The sequence below is a fragment of the Leopardus geoffroyi genome, chromosome B1 (genome assembly GCF_018350155.1).
Source record: "Leopardus geoffroyi isolate Oge1 chromosome B1, O.geoffroyi_Oge1_pat1.0, whole genome shotgun sequence".
In the NCBI taxonomy this organism is placed as follows: domain Eukaryota; kingdom Metazoa; phylum Chordata; class Mammalia; order Carnivora; family Felidae; genus Leopardus; species Leopardus geoffroyi.
Genome location: NC_059327.1, coordinates 59,917,677 through 59,937,842, shown reverse-complemented (window position 1 = coordinate 59,937,842; position 20,166 = coordinate 59,917,677). Strand labels below are relative to the sequence as shown.

Genomic DNA, 20,166 nt, shown 5'->3' with positions numbered 1-20,166 from the left:
ATGCAAAATATATGTACATATTTCTGTATGAAAATAGAGTAGGATGAAATTTTTGCCCATCATCTTCTAGCTTCCATTATTTTGGTTAAAAAGTCGGCCTTCAATCTTATTATTGCTTTTTTTCAAGGAAATGTCTATTTCAGCTCTAGCCAGTTTATGATTTTCTCTCTTTTTTTGACTTTGAGTAGTTTTTGTTTAATATTTCTTTATATTTACCCTTCTTGAATTTGACTTATAAACTTTTGAAACTATGGAGTGCTATCTTTTATCAGTTTTGGAAAACTCCAAGTTATTAGTTTTGAATACTCTTCTGCCATTTTTCTCCCTCCTCTTCTTAGGGCACTCCCATTACATAACATTAAACATTTTGAATGTGATCCATAATTCTCTTATGCTATCTGCCTTTATTTTAATTTTTTCTCTTTGTTACCATTTGGATACTTTCTATTGAGCTGTCAGCTCACTGATTCTTTCTTCTGATATATATATATATATATTCTGATCAGATATATTTTTCAATTCTTAAGTCTCCATTTAATTATCTGAGAAAGGGTGCCTGGGTGGCTCAGTTGGTTAAGCATCCAGCTCTTGACTTCAGCTCGGGTCATGATCTCACAGTTGTGAGATCGAGTTCGGCATCAGACTCTACACAGAGCATGAAGCCTGCTTGGGATTCTCTCTCTTCCTCTCTCTCTGCCCCTCCCCAGCTCATGCACTCTCTAAATAAATAAATAAATAAACATTAAAAAATTATCAGATAAAATTCTAATTATATGGTGAAAATCTCCATCTTTCTGAATTTTGTGTATCACTTCTCCTATTTTCTTTAACATATTAACCATACTTATATGCTTTGTCTCTTAACTCAAGTATCTGAATCATCTGTGTGTACTACTATTGCCTGCTTTTCTTCCTGCCATCTGGTCATATGTTCTTGCTTATTCACTTTTTTAGTTTTGCAGCTTTTTTTTTTCACCAGAAATTGTTTATAAAAGGACCTGGTAGGCTGATGTCATCTTCCACCAGAGTGAGTTCTCCCCTTTTTGTATTTGGTTAAATGAGTGAAGATGTGATCACTTTGATCCAAGTAGAGATTAAAGTGGTATTGTTGGTATTGCTAATATTGTTTTCCAGTTTTATTAAGTTTCAGTCTATATCCATTTTATCTCTGTTCCTGAGTCATGACCCTCTTGGAACTTTGAGTATGAGACTGGTGGGCCTAGTTTTCTCAGTCCTAAGACTGCCAAAGATTTACCTCTTTCCTACAGAACTTCCTAACCCTTTATATCCTTCAGCTCTAAAAGCTTTCAAAATGTTTTGAGGGGGATACAAGGCTATGAATAAATGCAGAACCTTCCTTTTTGTGGGTTTTCTTTAATAAATTCCATAAGACTGCAAAAAAATTTTGTGTAGTAACCCAACATTTCATGCAGATCTGGGACTCAGTATAAACATCCTCAGTACACTCACAGAAATACTATGTCTCTCAAGTTTTTGTCACTTTAGCCCCATGTGATCACTAAAAGCTTTCATAATTTTTTTTAATCTCACAGAAGAGGCTCTGTATATGCTAAGAACATTTTCAAACCATGTACAGAATCAACAAATTCTTTGGGAGAAAAACCATGGTTAGAGATTCCTATCACACCTTGAATAAGTTCTTGCCGTTGTATAATTTTAGCCAATCATTGTTTCCACAGCTCTCTGTTGCAATACAAATGATGACCATTTACTATACCCTACCTGGAAGTGCACAAATTTCCAATAAACTTTAAGAAAAGCGAGAGAGAGTGACAGTGAGAGAGAGAGGAGGTCTTCATGCAAAACCTTCTTTTATTGTGTATTTTTATGATGTCTTTGTGAGAATTTAGATATTGACTTTCCCAAGTTTAATATAAATCATTTAAACAAAACGAGCAATACTTCAAACATATACATGTGATGAAAAAAATGTGAAGATGATAGATCAATAACTAAAGATGTGTTCACTGATCAAGACAACATTGTGTGAGGCCTAAGATTTGTATTTGTGGAATTAGACAATATAGATTAACTCATCTCTTTTTGTTCCTTGTCACCTTTTACTAAGATTATGTAGTATAACCGGACTATCCCACTTTCTCAGATTCTTATAGAGTAAATTGGTAATAGTATTTGATGTTGATTTAAAAATAGCAAATCATGATCAAAGAATATTTTGCAAATAAAATCGGCAGTTTTTTGTTTCTATTCTGTATGAGTCAAGGAATGATTTCTTCAATGACTATTCTAATATTTTTTTCAATGAGGACATTAGAGTTCACAACATATATTTCCTACCATAGCCCTATCTCAACATAAAAAGACCGTATGAGAACTACAGATTCAATGATAGGGACTTTTCTTTAAGTTCATTAAAGTTCCTTCAATGTATAATTATCTACATGGTTTCTTTAGCTGCTGAATGCTGTAATTTGATACAATCATACAAGCAAATGGAAAACATGAAAAAAACTCTTGATCTTACTTTTCTTAAGGCAATTGATCTTTTGATAGGTTTACAAGGAGAAGCTTATGAATTTGAGGTTAAATGTAACAGTCATTACAGAAAGAAAAATTATTATTCCACAAAACAAATGAAACCTATGTTGATAAAAATCCTACTGCTGCTGAATCACTTATGATAGGCTCTATTTAATTATACTAATTATTTAATGTTATCAGAAGCATACATTTTACCTTTGATTGATAAAACTTGAGAGTGGTATCTTGGAACTTCGCTGGAAGCAGTCTTCTTCCAAATAGATTTGCCAATACTAACACTAGCTTTTCCATAACATCTTGAGAAAAATGTTTTGAGCCTATATAAAACAAAGTGTCTTGTTACAAATGTAAAAACCGGTATCAATCCAATTTTTAACATTTAAATTGTATGTTCTATTGCATTTCATTTCATGAAAACTGAAAATTTGTGACAAATATAGCAACCAAGGAATGACTCCGTCTGCTGACAGTTTACATCTGTGCCTTCTTTTTCACTCTTGCTACTCCCACTCTAATTCATACCCTAGCCATTCCAACCACAAATTGCCTCATCTCCTTACCTGGATTCTACTCCCCAAATTCAGGCTATGATCAGTTTTCCTGAAGCATTTTATGATCATGTCTCTCACCTATTCAAAAATCTCTGATTGTATCTAATGCCTCATAAACAAAATCCAATCTCCTTAGTCTAGCATTTAAGGCTTCCCAAAGTACAGCCCACAAATCACCTCCCAGCTTTACCTCCCTGCCTTACCTTCTCGCCACTCATGCTAAGATACCATCAACTTGACTTACGTTCTATTCTTCACAACACATGAGCACTATACAGTAGTGATTAAAAAGGTGCTACATTTAATAACTTGGGCTCCAGAGTCAGACTCTTCCTATTTCAATCTTGGCTCTGACACTTAGTAATTTGTGTGACCATGGCAATTTATTTAACTTCTCTGTGTCTGAGTTTCCTCATTTACAAAATAGTGATAGCCATATTATGTGCCTCATAAAGTTATCAAATTTTCTATCTCCATGTTTATAATAGCATACACCCTCATACCCCACCCCACCCACACACACATAGCAATAAACACAACTGTATTTCCGCTTGCAGGAAATTATTTCTCTAGCAGAGCTTTTGAGGGGACAGAATTTCCTGAGTATCCTTGTTTCACAGAACAATGCATGGTCAGAGCATAGTAACTAAACCTACTGCATAAAGTAAACTGTTGTTATCAATTCATGATAGAAGATAAAGAAACGCTCTGAAAGGCACTGCATTTGCCAGGCATTAGGAACTATAACAAATGTAAGCACAAAAAGGGAAATATTTCTTTTAGGGACACTGTTTAAAGGTCCATGGTTTAATTATAAAAATCAAAAAGGTTTTAATAAAAAATGTGTTAAGTGGAGTATTAGGTGGACATTAAAATGGAATTCACAAAAAATTTACATGATATTGGCAAAAATATATTTTGGGGAAAGCAAGATTCTAGATTATGCAATTAAAGTAATATCAGTTATTTAAATATACTATATAGTTACAGTCTAAGAAAATATGATTGGAAGAAAATATACAGAAACACTGATGGTGAATTTCCTATTTAACATAATGCTTTCCTATATCCTTTTTCTATGATGAGCATGTGTAACATTTAATTAGAAAAAATATTTATTAAAAAACCATACACTATTTAATAAGTTCTGAATCCTGGAGTCCAGAAATCACTAAAGTTCATAAGAAATTGACATTTTAAAATAGGTGTCACAAAATATGGCTGTCTTCCATACAATTAGTAGGTATATAAAACTTCATTTTATCTAGTTTGGCATCTCTAAATTATCTAAATATTTGTAGAAAAAAATACTCCTCAAGTGTTGGCTTCATATAGTCTCTGTTACTATTTTTAGATTATATACCCAAAACATCAAGCTTACCTTTCCTAGTTGGCTGACAAAGATTACGGAAAAGGCCTTTTACAAGAAAACTGACAAACACAAGATTAGAAGGCTCATGATAATGCAAATGTGATACAAGTCCAGCAAACCCCATCAGTTTACCTTCTTGATCTAAATAGCCCTAAAGAACAAAAATAATTTATTAGTTTGAGTCAACTCACCACAGACATGAATTAATAACGAACTGATTGTCAGTTTAAAATAGTACTTAATGCCAATGTGAGAGAGATTGGTAATCATTACTTCACCAAGTTTTGGTAATTATATCAAGTGTAAGAAATATTAGTCAATGGATAGGACCTTCTAAAGACTATAACTAATTTGGCATGATAAAAATTAAAGATAGTTCCATTCCTTTTCAAAAAAATAAAACAAACAAAAACAAAAACAAAAACAAAAAAACAAAAACAAAGGACAGCCATACCTGTTTCATAAGAAACTGCAAAGAAAACAAGAAGTAAAGTTTTAACATCTCCGTGACTCTGGGTTGTTTGAAGGACAACAATGAATGCTTTAGCACTGACAGCACCTTGAAAGAATAATTTACACCATGTTAGTTCTATGAAATTCATTTGTAAATAATAATATGGGTATATTGTAATTCAATTTTTTTCCTGTATATTAGGATGTTTTGACATCTTAAAAAAACTTCACTGGCTGATGAGAGACTGCTCCTCCCAGTGCTGGCTAATTTCTAAACATAATAACAATTTGCCTAAAAGCATGCCTATCATAGGCAAACCAACCAATCCCAAGCATATACCCCTAACTACTTCCTTCAGTGACTCGCATCCACAGAGTCAAAATTTCTTGTATCCTAAATCATCCCAGGGCCAGGTACCAGGCCACAAGAGGCCACCTGTACCGCCCACACAAAGGTCACTAGAATTATTCAAACCAGCCAATGCTAAACTGCTTATCCTGCCCTGTCTTGCTTTTCCTATAGAAACTCTAGTAAAAGCAGGCACCCAAACCTTCCCTCTGCTCTTATCCTCTGCCTCCTGACCAGCCTGCTGTCTTTTGTACAGAGTCCTGCATAGAGTGCCGTGGTTCCTGTCGTTAACACTTACAGTACTTTATTTTCCTGAGCTCCACCTCTGACTCCTCTTGTGGCTGCACCTGACTGACCATCACACAAAAGGATACAAAACAACAGGATAGGTATTACCCAAGACTCAGTCACATTTCATATTGTTTGCTTTGCCATCTTCTGGCATGGTACATCCTTCTTTTAACAACCAGAACGTATCAAACAGAATCATCAGAAATGAAACGTATTGCCAAATAATCTGACAATAAATGTGAATCCAGTTTAAGAGTTTACAGCTCTTGGTTTGTTCTGCGAGAAAACAAGATATACTGTGGCACATCCTGCAGTACTGTTGCAAAAATAATGGAACTATCTTGATTAGAACCGAAGTAGTAAAAAGATTGCTTGGTTTCCAATATAAAACAGCATTGAGGTAGCAGTTCAGATATCTTTTATGTGCCCACTAAAATGTCTATGAGGTTCCAACAAAAGGAAAAGCTCCCAACATCACCAAAATTTAAGCCTGGCCACCATTAAGCCTGAGAGCTTATAGAACCTAGGAAGAATCTGCAATCATTTTAAGGCCAGTGGATTCTGTGAAAAGAAGGGGGGGAGGGGAACGTAGAGAGGAGAGAAAGAAGGGAGAAAGGAAGGGAGGTATAGTGGACATCACCTTTACTCTAGGACGATTCTTTCTCAGGGTGCCAAAAATGCCCTTCCTGCTACCTCTTCTCTCTGTTGCTCTACATTTAGAATTAGATGGCAATAGCAAGAAAACAGCAGACGACTAAGAGGGTGAGCAATTCATGGTGGTTCACTGTAATCTTAGAGATGTAGACACATAACTAAAGTCTGATTAGGACAGTAAGGACTCTGACAGCAATGCATAATGTAGTTTGTAGTGGTGAATGACATCCACGTGATCAATGTGGCAGCGAGACTGGCAGGAATAGATCAATAAACTTTCAGTCCAGAAAAGATACATAAGTTAAAAATCTACTAACTACTGACATTTGGGCCAAAAGCCATTCGTCTAGCTTCAGATTTAAAAGGGTACTTGGGGGTGCGTGGGTGGCTGAGTCGGTGAAGCAGCCAACTCTTGATTTCGGTTCAGGTCATGATCTCACAGTGGTGAGATCAAGCCCCACATTGGGCTCTGTGCTGGGCATGGAGCCTGCTTAAGATTCTCTTCTCCCCCTTCTTCTGCCCCTCCCCTGCCAACACTCTAAATAAATAAATAAATAAATGATAAATAGGTATTTGAATAGCAATTAGGTGGTGAGAGAGAAGCCAGAGTAAAATCATGTACTTTATTCCTTGGCAATCCATAAGATTTATTTCTTTTTTCTTTTCCTGAAATTTATTGTCAAATTGGTTTCCATACAACACCCAGTGCTCATCCCAACAGGTGCCCTCCTCAATGCCCATCACCCACTTTCCCCTCCCTCCCACCCCCCGTCAACCCTCAGTTTGGTCTCAGTTTTTAAGAGTCTCTTATGGTTTGCCTCCTTCCCTAACTTTTTTTTTCCCTTCCCCTCCCCCATGGTCTTCTGTTAAGTTTCTCAGGATCCACATAAGAGTGAAAACATATGGTATCTGTCTTTCTCTGTATGACTTATTTCACTTAGCATAACACTCTCCAGTTCCAACCACGTTGCTACAAAAGGCTATATTTCATTCCTTCTCATTGCCAAGTAGTATTCCATTGTACATATAAACCACAGTTTCCTTTATCCATTCATCAGCTGATGGACATTTAGGCTCTTTCCATGAGATTGAAACAAACATACCTGCGTTCAAAAGTGACAAAAACCCACAATAGATCAACTCTTTATAAGAAAATTGATCATCTTTCTAAAATGATTGTCATGCTAACAATACTTATTAAATGTGTGCACAAGCTGAGGTGCCTGGGTGGCTCAGGCAGTTAAGCCTCTGACTTTGGCTCAGGTCATGATGTCACAGCTCATGGGTTCAAGCCCCACATTGGGCTCTGTGCTGACAGCTCAGAGCCTGGAGCCTGCTTCGGATTCTGTGTCTCCCTCTGTCTCTACCCCTCCCCTGCTCATGCTCTGTCTCTCAAAAATAAATAAGCATTAAAAATAAATAAATAAATGTCTGCACAGAAATTAAGACAAACGTCTTTAGCCACAGGGTAAATGAGAAAATTTCAATGAGAAATATAGAGAAAACAAATAAAAACATGAGAGAGAGAGAGAAAGAGAGAGAGAGAGATTTGATGCTATATAAAAAGAGATATATGCTATATATAAATGAATAAGGATCACAGTGGAGCAGACAGGAGATACATTTACAATTTAGAAGGCGTGGTAACAGTAGTCTTCACTGAGAGTAATGTTAGAACAAAAACTTGAATAAGGTAAAGCAGGGAGACTATGCACGCAAAGTCATGGTCCTCAGACTGTAATGTGCCTGAAGTATCTATGGAGCAGTAGTGGGCTCGTGTGGGGGGGAAGAGAAGGGTGAGGTCAACAAGAAAATCAGGGACCAGGTTCTGTAGAACCATCAGGAAAACACTAGTTCTTACTCTTAAACAAAACCAAACAACAACAAAAAGGTACCATAAAGAAAAAAAAGGTCGACCTATAAAAATTGTTTTCTTCATGCAGCAACAAAATTTTTTGAAAAATTATTTGGCATCCTCGGATGTCCTAAGACAAGACCTCTACAAGACAAGGCACAACAGCATAAGGTAAGTGGACAATTATAAACTGACATTTAAAAAAATAATATTTTATTAAGATGTGAAAGAGTTCACATAAGAAATAGTGAAGAATTTCAGGAGAACTAAAATTCCATAGCAGACTTAATATCCACATGTGTATTACTAAAGAGCAGAACTGAAACTCTGGAGAGCAGCATTATCAATGTGAAAGATAAATTTCACATGATTTATCATAATGAAGAAAAACATAGCATTAGAGAACCAAAAAAGGATTTTTGATTTAAAAATTAAACCTTTTCCTGAAAAAGTTGAACAAATTAAAACAGAAGCAAATATCAAAGATCTAATTTAAGAAACCTCTTTTGCATTCCAAAACTATTTGAGCATTGCACAATGCAAATACATTTAGCAATACTGAATTGCACACTTAAAAATGGTTAAGATGATACATTTTATGTTATTTGTATTTTACCACAATTTAAAAAATCTGAACATGAAGGGGAGCCTGGGTTGCTCAGTCAATTAAACGTCCGACTCTTGTTTTCGGCTCAGGTCATGATTTTGGGGTTCGTGAGTTTGTGCCCCTCATTAGGCTCCATGCTGACAATGCAGAGCCTGCTTGGGATTCTGTCTCCCTCTCTCTCTCTGCCCATCCCCTGTTTGCTCTCTATCCTTCTTTCTCAAAATAAATAGATAAACACTAAAATTGTTTTTTAAATCTGAACATAAAGTTTCAAAGCTCTTAACATTTAATAACAAAAACATCAATTTAAAAACTGATTCACAGAACAGAAAATCCTGAGGAAAAGAATTTGAAACATAAGGATTTTTTTTTAATATTCATATAATTACATAGACAGAAAAAAAAATCAAACTAACTACAAGAAAACAGGAATTAGCATGGCTCCACTAGGGGAGACTAAAAAAATCTACTCCTCTGTAACAGTAAATGCCAGAAGAAAAGAAGCTATCTTAGTTTGATGTGATGAGTAAAGAGAATATTCTAAGAATTTTATGTCCACATTTGAGCCTTTTATGTATAAAGATTAGATAGATCTTCTCAAATATGCCAAGGCAAAGAAAATAAACCAATTCAATACACTTTCTAAAAAATATTTTTAAAAGCTTACTAAAAATGTGTTTTTCTTTCCTACACAGAAGTAACAATTAAGAATGCAGAAATGGGGAAGTTTTGGTCTAAAATGATATGTGCCTGCTTTGTAAGACCATCAACAACACAAGAGCCAACTCATCACAGAAGTCCTAAAAGAACCCTCACATTGACAAACACATTGACAAACACTGATTTCATTGGGCATATACAAAAACAGGGAAGAATGGGTGTCTTTAACAATGCATCTTCATAAGGATGAAAATCAAATTGGTTTAATTATGAATTTTAAACCTCTCATTGTGGGACTGGACTTAAAATATTTACCTGAGCAAATAAACTTCAGGAAAAGTTTACAACCATATTCTGAAGTCCAATTAAATATATCAGTATTTGAAACCAAATGCATACCTATGCCAAAATACCAAAATGATAATATCACTCACTGTCTTTGGATGATAAAACCTTTTCCTTCTTTCAACCTTTTGCATTATCTAAATATTCTTTGATGACTTTGGGTTACTACTTTTTTTACAAAAAAAAAAAAAACTTTTATTATGAAATAATAACAACGAATCCTGTTCCTTTTGAAAACCAGACTCTAACTCACATCTTTTAAAATCTATAGCCAGCACGCTTAGTCCTGTAGGATAATGCTGATCACACATGAAAAAGGTAATCTTTAATTCCATATGTCCATCCAGCCATGAATTCTATAATTGATAGAGGAGACAAATAAAACTAATTATTATTCTCCCATTCCACTCCTAACCTTATACTATTTAAGACACTGCAAAACATAAAAAAACTGATGAAACAGAAGAGTTACTGCTGCAGACTTCTAATCAAGAGCAAACCCAATCACAGCGCAGCTAGTAATGAAGACAATACCTCTCAGAAAATGTCAAGCACGGTACCTTTGCCTTGGCATCTTCTGGGTCATCTCCCTTGGAAGCCAGCAGCATGAGTCGCAGGACCAGAGTTATGCTGAGAGGAAACTGTCCTCTCAGTTCAGGTACATTGGATTTAATGAGTTTTCCTATTTTGGGCAATGGAATATCAAAGAAATATACATCTCCCATCACGTCTTGACCTCGTCTTCCAGCACGTCCAGACATCTGGAAACAAAATTACAAAGTAAAACCTCCCTGAAAGATGGCAGAGTAGGAGGAGGACCCTGACCTTGTCTCATCTCTTAAACACAGCTAGATCAACATCAAATCATCTGAACACCTAGGAAATCAATCTGAGGATTAAGAGATCAATCTCCATAATTTGAGGGAGAGAACATGGCAGGTACGCAACGTGGAGAAGTGAATTGGGGGACAGAAAAGCCGCTGTGCCCCAGAGAGGAGGAAGCCCTTTTCACAGACGAGAAAAAGAGAAGGAGACAGAGAGCAGAGAGTATCAGGTTCACAAAAGAAAATCACTACCCCTGAAAAGTAGCCAGAGAGAAAGAGTGGGGGAAAAAAGGAGTGAAAACATACACACAGGAGTGCACAAGAAAATTGTTCCCCAAAACCACTGACAGGGAAAAAGGAGAGGGTTTCAATACCACCGTTTTTTTTATAAACAGCAGAGTAGAGAGTCTGAAGTTCTGGAGGTCGGCACCTGCTGGTGCTCCAGCGAGGAAGCAGGGGGGAGCCCAGGGAGAAGGGAGAAAGTGATTTCCTTATATGGAGTGCATTTGGTAGAGGTGATACAGCCTCTCCATGGGCAAAAGATCTGGTGGGCGCCACTGAGCTGCCCCATGGCCTGTATAGGAACAAAGACTCTGGCTGAGGACAGCAAACCCTGGCATCAGCTGTGTGTTGTGATTTACCATAAACTTCAAGCTGCTGCTGCTGTGTGGTTATGCAACTGTTTAATGGGGTAAGCCAGGCCTGGCCATAGCACAGCGAGACCCTCTCCTACAGTATAAGCGTAGGTTGAGCCCCAGAAGTCTCTGAAGTGTATGATTTTGAAACACAGCCACAGCTGAGACAAAACAGAGGAGAGCTATACCACCTGACAGGTGGACAGCTCAGACACAGACAGGGTGAAGGTAGGGATCTGACAGAAGCTGGAGACACAGGAGGAATGATTATTTCTGTGTCTGGGAGGGTGTGAACTTCCCACTCCAGAGACTAGAGAATGGGGCAAAGCCATTTTCACAAATAGCCCACCAGCACTGATTGACTTCAGTGAGCTAAAACTGTGCCACTGGGTAGAGAATGGAGGTGTTATACCAAGCCCCACCCCCGCACCCTCCAGGCACATCTCCATTTAGGCAAATCCGCCTAAGAATTAGAGCAGCAGGCCCTTCCCCAAGAAGACCAATAATGATCCAATAAAAAGATGTATGGTATAAGAATGGATAAAAATAAAGAAGACCCATCTATATGCTGCCTACAGGAGACTCATTTTAGACTAAAGACATTGGCAGATTGAAAGTGAGGGTATAGAGAACCATATATCAGGCTAATGGATGCCAAAATAAAGCTAGAGTAGCCATACTTATATCAGACAAACTAAATTTTAAAACAGACTGTAACAAGAGATGAAGAAGGGTATTATATCATAATTAAGGGGTCTATACACCAAGAAGATCTAACAATTGTAAATTCTGTGCTCCCAACATGAAAGTACCCAAATATACCAATCAATTAATCACAAACATAAAGAAACACACTGACAATAATATGATAACAGTAGGGAACTTTAACACCCCACTTACAGCAATAGACAGATTACCTAGGCAGAAGATCAACAAGGAAACAATGGCTTTGGATGATTCACTGAACCAGATGGATTTAACAGATATATTCAGAGCATTCCATCCTAAAACAGAATACAAATTCTTTTCGAGTGCACATGGAACATTCTCCAGAATAGATCACATACTAGGTCACAAATCAGCCTCAACAATTACAAAAAAACTGAGATCATACCATGCATATTTTCAGACCACAACGCTTTGAAACTGGAAGTCAACCACAAGAAAAAATTTGGGAAGACCACAAATACCTGGAGATTAAAGAACATCCAACTAAACAATGAATGGGTTAACCAGAAAATTAAAGAGGAAATTATAAAGTACATGGAAGCAAATGAAAATAAAACCATGACAGTCTAAAAACTTTGGGATACAGCAAAGGCATTCCTGTGAGGGAAGTATACTGCAATATGGGTCTACCACAAGAAGTAAGAAGGTCTCAAACACACAACCTAAACTTACATCTAACGGAGCTAGAAAAGGAACAGCAAATAAAGCAATAAAGCGTAAAGTTAGCAGAAGAATGGAAATAATAAAGACTAGAGCAAAAATAAATGATATGGAAACAAACAAAAAGAACACCCAGTAAAACAGACCAATGAAACTAAGAGCTAATTCTTGAAAAGAATTAGTAAAACTGACAAGCCCCTAGCTAGACTTATCAGAAAGAAGAGAGAAAGGACTCAAATAAATAAAATCATAAATGAAAGGTGAGAGATCACAATCAACACCACAGAAATACAAACAATGATAAGAGAATACTATGAAAAAATTATATGCCAACAAACTGGGCAATCTAGAAGAAATGGATAAATTCCTAGAAACATACAAACTACAAAATCTGAAACAGAAAGAAATAGAACAGACCCATAACAGCAAAGAAATTGAAATAGCAATCAAAAAATCCAAACAAAAGTCTAGGGCCAGATGGCTTCCCTGGGGAATTCTACCAGCAGACATTTAAAGCAGAGTTAATACCTATTTTTCTCAAACTGTTCCAAAAAATTGAAATGGAAGGAAAACTTCCACACTCATTCTATGAGGCCAGTATTAACTCGATTCCAAAAACCAGACAAAAACCCCACTGAAAAGGAGAATTATAAGCCAATATCCCTGGTGAAAATGGATGCAGAAATTCTCAGCAAGATGCTAGCAAATCAAATCCAACAGGACACAAAAAGAATTATTCACCACGGTCAAGTGGGATTTATTTCTGGGCTGCAGGCGTGGTTCAATATTTGCAAATCAATCAATATGATACACCACATTAATAAAAGAAAGGATAAGAACCATATGATCCTTTCAATAGATGTAGAAAAAACATTTGACAAAATACTGCATCCATTCTTTTTTTTCTTTTTTTACAGCATCCATTCTTGATAAATACACTTAACAAAGTAGGTATAGATATAACATATATCAACATCATAAACGACATAAATGAAAGACCCATGCGTAATATCCTCAATGGGGAAAAACTGAGAGCCTTTCTCCTATAGTCAGGAACAAGACAAGGATGTCCACTCTCACCATTACAATTTAACATAGTATTGGAAGTCTTAGCCTCAGCAATCAGACAACAAAAAGAAATAAAAGGCATCCAAATTGGCAGGGAAGAAGTCAAACTTTCACTATTTGCAGATGACATGATACTCTATGTAGAAAGCTGAAAGTCTCCACCAAAAAACTGGTATAACTAATACGTGAATTCAGCAAAGTCACAGGATATAAAACCAACATACAGAATTATTTTGCATTTCTATACACCAATAACAAAGCAACAGAAAAATAAATCAAGGAATTTATCCCATTTGCAATTACACCAAAAACAATGAGATACCTAGGAATAAACCCAACCAAAGAGGTAAAAGATCTATACTCTGAAAACTATACAACACTTATGAAAGACATTGAAGAGGATATAAAGAAATGGGAAAGCATTCCAGGCTTATGGACTGGAAAAACATTGTTAAAATGTTTTTATGCAGTCTACATATTTAATCCAATCCCCATCAAAATATTGCCAGCATTTTTCACAGAGCTAGAACAATCCTAAAATTTGTATGGAACCACAAATGACCCTGAATAGCCAAAGCAATCCTGAAAAAGAAAACCAAAACTGAAGGCATCACAAATCTGGATTTTAAGCTATCTTATAAAGCTGTAGTCATTAAGACAATATGATCATTAACTCCATTTTACAATGTAGAAATAAGGACATGGGGAGTAGAAGAAACTTGTCTATAGTTAAACACCAGAAAGTGAAAGGTCCTGAATTCACCCCTGGTAATTTGATTCCCAAGTTCAATTTCTGAAATATTATAACACCCTTGCTCCAGAACCCTAACTCTGTGATTCCCAAAGATGATGTGGGAGAGGAGAGCTCATGCAGACACGGGAGCAGGAGAAGAAATCAGGAGAACGGGGGTAGAGGTTGGTAAAGTGGTGGGAAGTAACAGGGGTATTATATTGGGTAGGAACAAAGCCTATAAGGGAATAGAAAGTAAGTGCTTAGAGGGGAAAAACTTGAATGTTGGCTGATATATCTAAATTTGATGCCACTGGCAGAAAGAATCATCAAATGTTCCTGAGTATGGAAGCCTATAAAGACAAACTATACTGTGTGCGGGGCATAGGAGAGTAAGGAGAATCGAAAATCTAGAGAACTGTTTTAATAATACAAAGCCAAGTGCCTGGGTGGCTCAGTCAGTTAAGCATCTGACTCTTGATTTCAGCTCAGTTTGTGATCTCATGGTTTGTGATATTGAGCCCTGCGTCACTCTATGGAGCCCTGTGTCAGGCTCTGCACTATAGCGAGGAGCCTGCTTGGGATTCTCTCTCCCCTCTCTCTCTGTCCCTTCCCCACTCTTTCTCTCTCTCAAAATAAATAAATAAACATTTAAAAAGTAATAATACAAGGCCAAGAATATATGATGAGAGATAGTGAAAGCAGAAATTGCAAGGCAAAAATCAAATACCACTACATGTAGGAGAATAATGAAATGGGCTTGGTAAAAGATTGTGTATTGGGAGAAAAAAAGAGAGAAGTGTTAGCTCCAGAGGCAAAATCATATGCACAGGAAATGAATGAGTAAATGTTTATCCGGCACCTTTGATGTGTATCTTTTGTAGAAATTACTTCATTTAATTTTTACAAATGCTATGGGATAATAATTATTACCCCTATTTTGGAGATAGGAAAAAAGGATCAGGTGGGTCAGATGTCTCACCTAAGGTCACATATCTGGTTAGTGATGGCCACACCATTCCAAGCTCACATGCTTTCCCCTATACCACAGCTAAAAATGACAGTCAGGCATGAATGAATGTCAAGGTGTGCTAGCACACAAATTGCAATAGGTTTGTAAACTAACAGCTCACATTTTTTACTATTTTATGGTCCTATTTTCATGATGCAATAGTGAGTGTATGCATATTGAAATACCTGTCTGTAATTTAAAGCATCCAGGTAGACTGAATTTTGAGCAAAAACCACAGATTTACAAGGCATGTTGATGCCTAAAGCAAGTGTCCCAGTAGCTGTCACCACCTAGAGAGAGAAAAAAAATTATGTCGTAAAATAGCATTTCACTAGAATGCCATATAGTTACTGAAACTCTTTGAAGTTCAGCTGAACCACAGTTGGAAAATGGTATTTTCCCAAGTGAACCAAGTGGCTACAGATACTAGCCACATTGGCAATCTTGTTATTTCACAAACACATCCAGTACATTCTCAGCCCAGGACCATACCAGTCAGTGCTCTGCACGTAATATTCTTCTCCCAAATATTCACCTGGCTTGTTCAGTTCTATGCCCAAATGTCAAAGAGGAATTTCTGGTCTACCACACCCAAAATAACCACCCACACTATCCTACATTATTTCTCCTCATAGCATTAATGACTACTAGTATAATAGTAAGAGTATTTGTTTATTTCTCCTATACCAGACTCCAAGCCCTATTCACCATTGTATCTCCACGCTGAGAAGAATAAATGACAGGTGTTCAGTAACTATTTCTTTTTTTTTTTTATTTTTTTTTATTTTTTTTTTTTATTTTTGGGACAGAGAGAGACAGAGCATGAACGGGGGAGGGGCAGAGAGAGAGGGAGACACAGAATCGGAAATAGGCTCCAGGCTCTGAGCCATCAGCCCAGAGCCTGATGCGGGGCTCGAACTCACAGACCGCGAGATCGTGACCTGGCTGAAGTCGGACGCTTAACCGACTGCGCCACCCAGGCGCCCCAGTAACTATTTCTTAATAATAACTAAAAAGGGAATTTCCTTATGACACAGTAATAATACTTTTATAAACCCACTTCTGGGCAATTACCTACTTCATCCACTATAACTTATTTATGAAGTTTATTTCTTTGGAAAGAACATATTTTATCATACTACTAAAACAAAGTTTCATTTTTCCCTCTGAATTGCCTTGATAACTGACCAAACAAAGGGGTAGGATAAACTTTAAAGTTTCTTAAATGATCAACTTTTGCTCATTTTCTCATATAATGTTGGGTATTTTAAATGGCTTTCTTTCTCTCTTTACATTGACTGTCATATATGCTACGGTTTATTTTTAATATTTAAGTATTTGGAATAATTTTCTCTATTCTGTAACTGAATACATCTGTGACAATGAAAAACATATTTATTAAGAATTTTTCTAAAGTTCTTCAATTAAAAAAAGTGGGCAGAGTAAAAACATTAAATTTATGCTATAACTAGAAAAAAACACCTTTTTAAAAATGTGTTCTTTATAACAAAGCTATCACTATTTCCATAGTGTCTTTTCTACAGTGATCCAATTATTCATTTCTTAAAATAATAGTAATTAAGACACTACCACTTAACATATAGTATTTTAGACACAAGACATACTGATCAAAATAAGTGTGCCTATTTTCCTGAATTTATAATCCTGGAGAAAATTTTGTGTCCAGTTATTGGCTTTTAAAGCAAATAAATAGCTTATTATTAGTTAAGAGAGAAATTAAGCAAAGTTGTTAATGACATAGTTTTGTTTTTATCCAGATTAAAAAAATTACCCTTTAATTTTTCTCAACATCTAGTTCAAGATTAAAAGATACTCCTTACAGTAGTACTCTCTCACTCTCTCCTCTCAACCCTCCTCCTCTTGCTCTGTCTCCCTCCCTCTCTCTCACTCTGTGTCTCTGTATCTCTGTGTCTCTGTCTTTCTCTCTCACACACACACAAATGTAATATCCATCATACAAAAATTTTAATATGGATAATTTTTAAAACTCACAGGCTATTTTTAAATATTACTCAAGATGTAAACAAAGAAATTATATAAATCCTCCTTGTGGATTTATCCAGATTATCCCCATGCACCCTCATGGAACATACTAAGTAAAACATAATAAGGGTTGGTTTTCAAGCTATTTAAAGTAATCTTCCTCTTGTCCATTATTAGTGATAGGAGAGAGAGCATTTAGGAGTGACTCATTTAGGAATGATTCATTGCCAAGTTATGCAATGGGGCACTGAGGAAGCAATGCATTCTTGCTCTTATTTCAGCTATTAAATTGCAAAAAGATTTGGTCAAAATCCTATCATAAGCGTCCTCCAAGCCCAGGAAAGAATGTCTGTAGCCAAAATTATATGAACAGCTGACAAAATTCCCTAGATATTATAAATGAAACACAAAGGGGTTGTTCCAAGATCATAATAGGTATGCTTCATTACAGAAATATTTAGAAAAGTATCTGTTTAGAGAATATTTTAATCTCTTGAAAAAGAGAAAAGCTAAATGATAAACTTCAAACCTCCTCCGTCAATTAAATGAGATGGAAGAATATGCAGTGACATTATGGGCTATTTAAAAAAAGATATAATTAGATGAGAAAAAAGTGGTCCATTTTTCATGGACATTCACTTTCCTACACACATAGCTTCACTTTTTGGAATGAAAACATTTACCTACCCTAATAAATCCTTTCCTAAAAAGAATCTCAACTAACTGTTTTTCTTTGAAGTTTAAAGAGCTGTGATGATATCCAATACCCCTTCTTGCCAAAGCCTTCAGTTGTTCACCTTTTCTTGTGGATTTTACTCGATCAAACACCATCTGCAAAGTCTGAAAGAAGCAAGAGTGTTAGGGATTTTGATCACTTCTTATCTAAGTTTAATTTAAATGAAAATAAAATAGTTAAATGAAAATAACAGTCATACTATGCAGTCGTTTGACAAAACGAAGCAAGTGCTTGAAATGGACTCTACGTGAGTACAAACAACATTTTATGGCAGCAGCAGTAACTATACGAAATATTCCAAAATCTTGAACAGACGGTCTCTCACTTTCTCACCCCACTACTCAGGTGAAAAGTCCTGACGACACAGTAGATAAAACACCCAGAGGAAGTGTGAGTGCATGACCTGAGGGAGCCTTGCAAGCTCTCCCCAGGGAGAAAGAGAAACTTCTCCAGAATGGCTGGGCAAGTTCCTCACCCCATATGGTGGGGGAGTGCTTACTTCTCACTGCAAATCCATCACAAATGGCCTTAAAAATGTCAATTCCCTAAGAAGGAAATCCACTTGTGTAGAGGTATATGTACAAAGATAAATACTGCTTATGAAAGGGAGAAAAAGAAAAACAAAAAACAAAAAAAAAACAAAAACAACCTAAGTGTCCAAAAGCCAAAGACACTTCAGTTGTATAGTCATCCATGCAATGGAATATTGAGAAGGAATTCAAATGATGATGTAAATTCATGGTTATTAAAAAAAAGAGAGAGACCATGAAGTTTACAAAAAAAAAAAGAAAAAAAAAGGTATATAATAGAACTGTGTGTGTAGGTGCCTGGGTGGCTCAGCCAGTTAAGCATCCACAACTCTTGGTTTTGACTCAGGTCACGATCTCATGGTTTCATGGGTACAAGCCCCACGTTGGGCTCTGCACTGACAGTGCGCAGCCTGCTTGGGATTCTCTCTCTCCCCCTCTCACTGCTCCTCCCCACTCACCCTGTCTCTGTCTCTCTCAAAATAAATAAACTTTAAAAGAAAAAAAAAGACCTGTGTGTGTGTGTGTAGTGTGCGTGCGTGTGTGTAGTCACAAATGAAAGGTTCATCCAGAAGATAAGTGATTACCTCTGATTGATAGCATTGCTTTGTTATATTAATTTGTATTTTCAAATTCATCTACCTTAAGCATGAATTATTTGCATTAAAAAAGGGTTTTTTGTTAATATATATTTTTATTATTTTTTTATTTTTATTTTTTTTTAATATGTGAAATTTATTGTCAAATTGGTTTCCATACAACACCCAGTGCTCATCCCAAAAGATGCCCTCTTCAATACCCATCACCCACCCTCCTCTCCCTCCCACCCCCCATCAACCCTCAGTTTGTTCTCAGTTTTTAAGAGTCTCTTATGCTTTGGCTCTCTCCCACTCTAACCTCTTTTTTTTTTCCTTCCCCTCCACCCATGGGTTTCTGTTAAGTTTCTCAGGATCCATATAAGAGTGAAAACATATGGTATCTGTCTTTCTCTGTATGGCTTATTTCACTTAGCATCACACTCTCCAGTTCCATCCACGTAGCTACAAAGGGCCATATTTCATTCTTTCTGATTGCCACATAGTACTCCATTGTGTATATAAACCACAATTTCTTTATCCATTCATTAGTTGATGGACATTTAGGCTCTTTCCACAATTTGGCTATTGTTGAGAGTGCTGCTATAAACATTGGGGTACAAGTGCCCCTATGCATCAGTACTCCTGTATCCCTTGGGTCAATTCCCAGCAGTAGCACTTGTACCCCAATGTTTATAAAAAAAGTTTTAATGAAAAAATTGACATACCACTTTTAGATATAACAATGTCTTTTCAGTGGTATGTTTTAACTACAATATACAAAGCTTCTGATTTTGACAAATTCTGTGTACTTTATTTACAGAGCATTGAACCATATGTACCCAAATATTCAAATGAAGCATGTGGGACTGAAGTCTAGAATTCAGGCTGCGAAAACCCTTTTTGTGAAAGAAAAAATAATAAAAGGGCAGACCCTCTCAGGGGCTAATTGTTAACAAACAAGAAATAATCTATGAATCCTGATCTTATCCTTTTTAGACATGCT

The 20,166-nt window shown here is 36.4% G+C and overlaps 1 protein-coding gene across 10 annotated transcripts in view; it reads right to left on the bottom strand.

Annotated features, from left to right (window-relative positions):
- Positions 1–20,166, bottom strand: part of DDX60 (DExD/H-box helicase 60) — a 107,852-nt gene that overhangs the window by 27,779 nt on the left and 59,907 nt on the right. For 8 of the 10 annotated variants that reach the window (XR_006708758.1, XM_045463601.1, XM_045463648.1 and 5 more), the window contains 6 exons: positions 18,010–18,162; positions 15,504–15,608; positions 10,221–10,421; positions 4,901–5,005; positions 4,456–4,597; positions 2,719–2,840 (listed from right to left, as the gene is read on the bottom strand). Coding sequence is in view for 8 of the 10 variants with exons in the window: in XM_045463601.1 (XP_045319557.1) it covers positions 2,719–2,840; positions 4,456–4,597; positions 4,901–5,005; positions 10,221–10,421; positions 15,504–15,608; positions 18,010–18,162 (828 nt within the window). In the remaining 2 variants the exon portion in view is untranslated. The other 2 variants (XR_006708763.1, XM_045463666.1) reach the window with 2 other exon arrangements.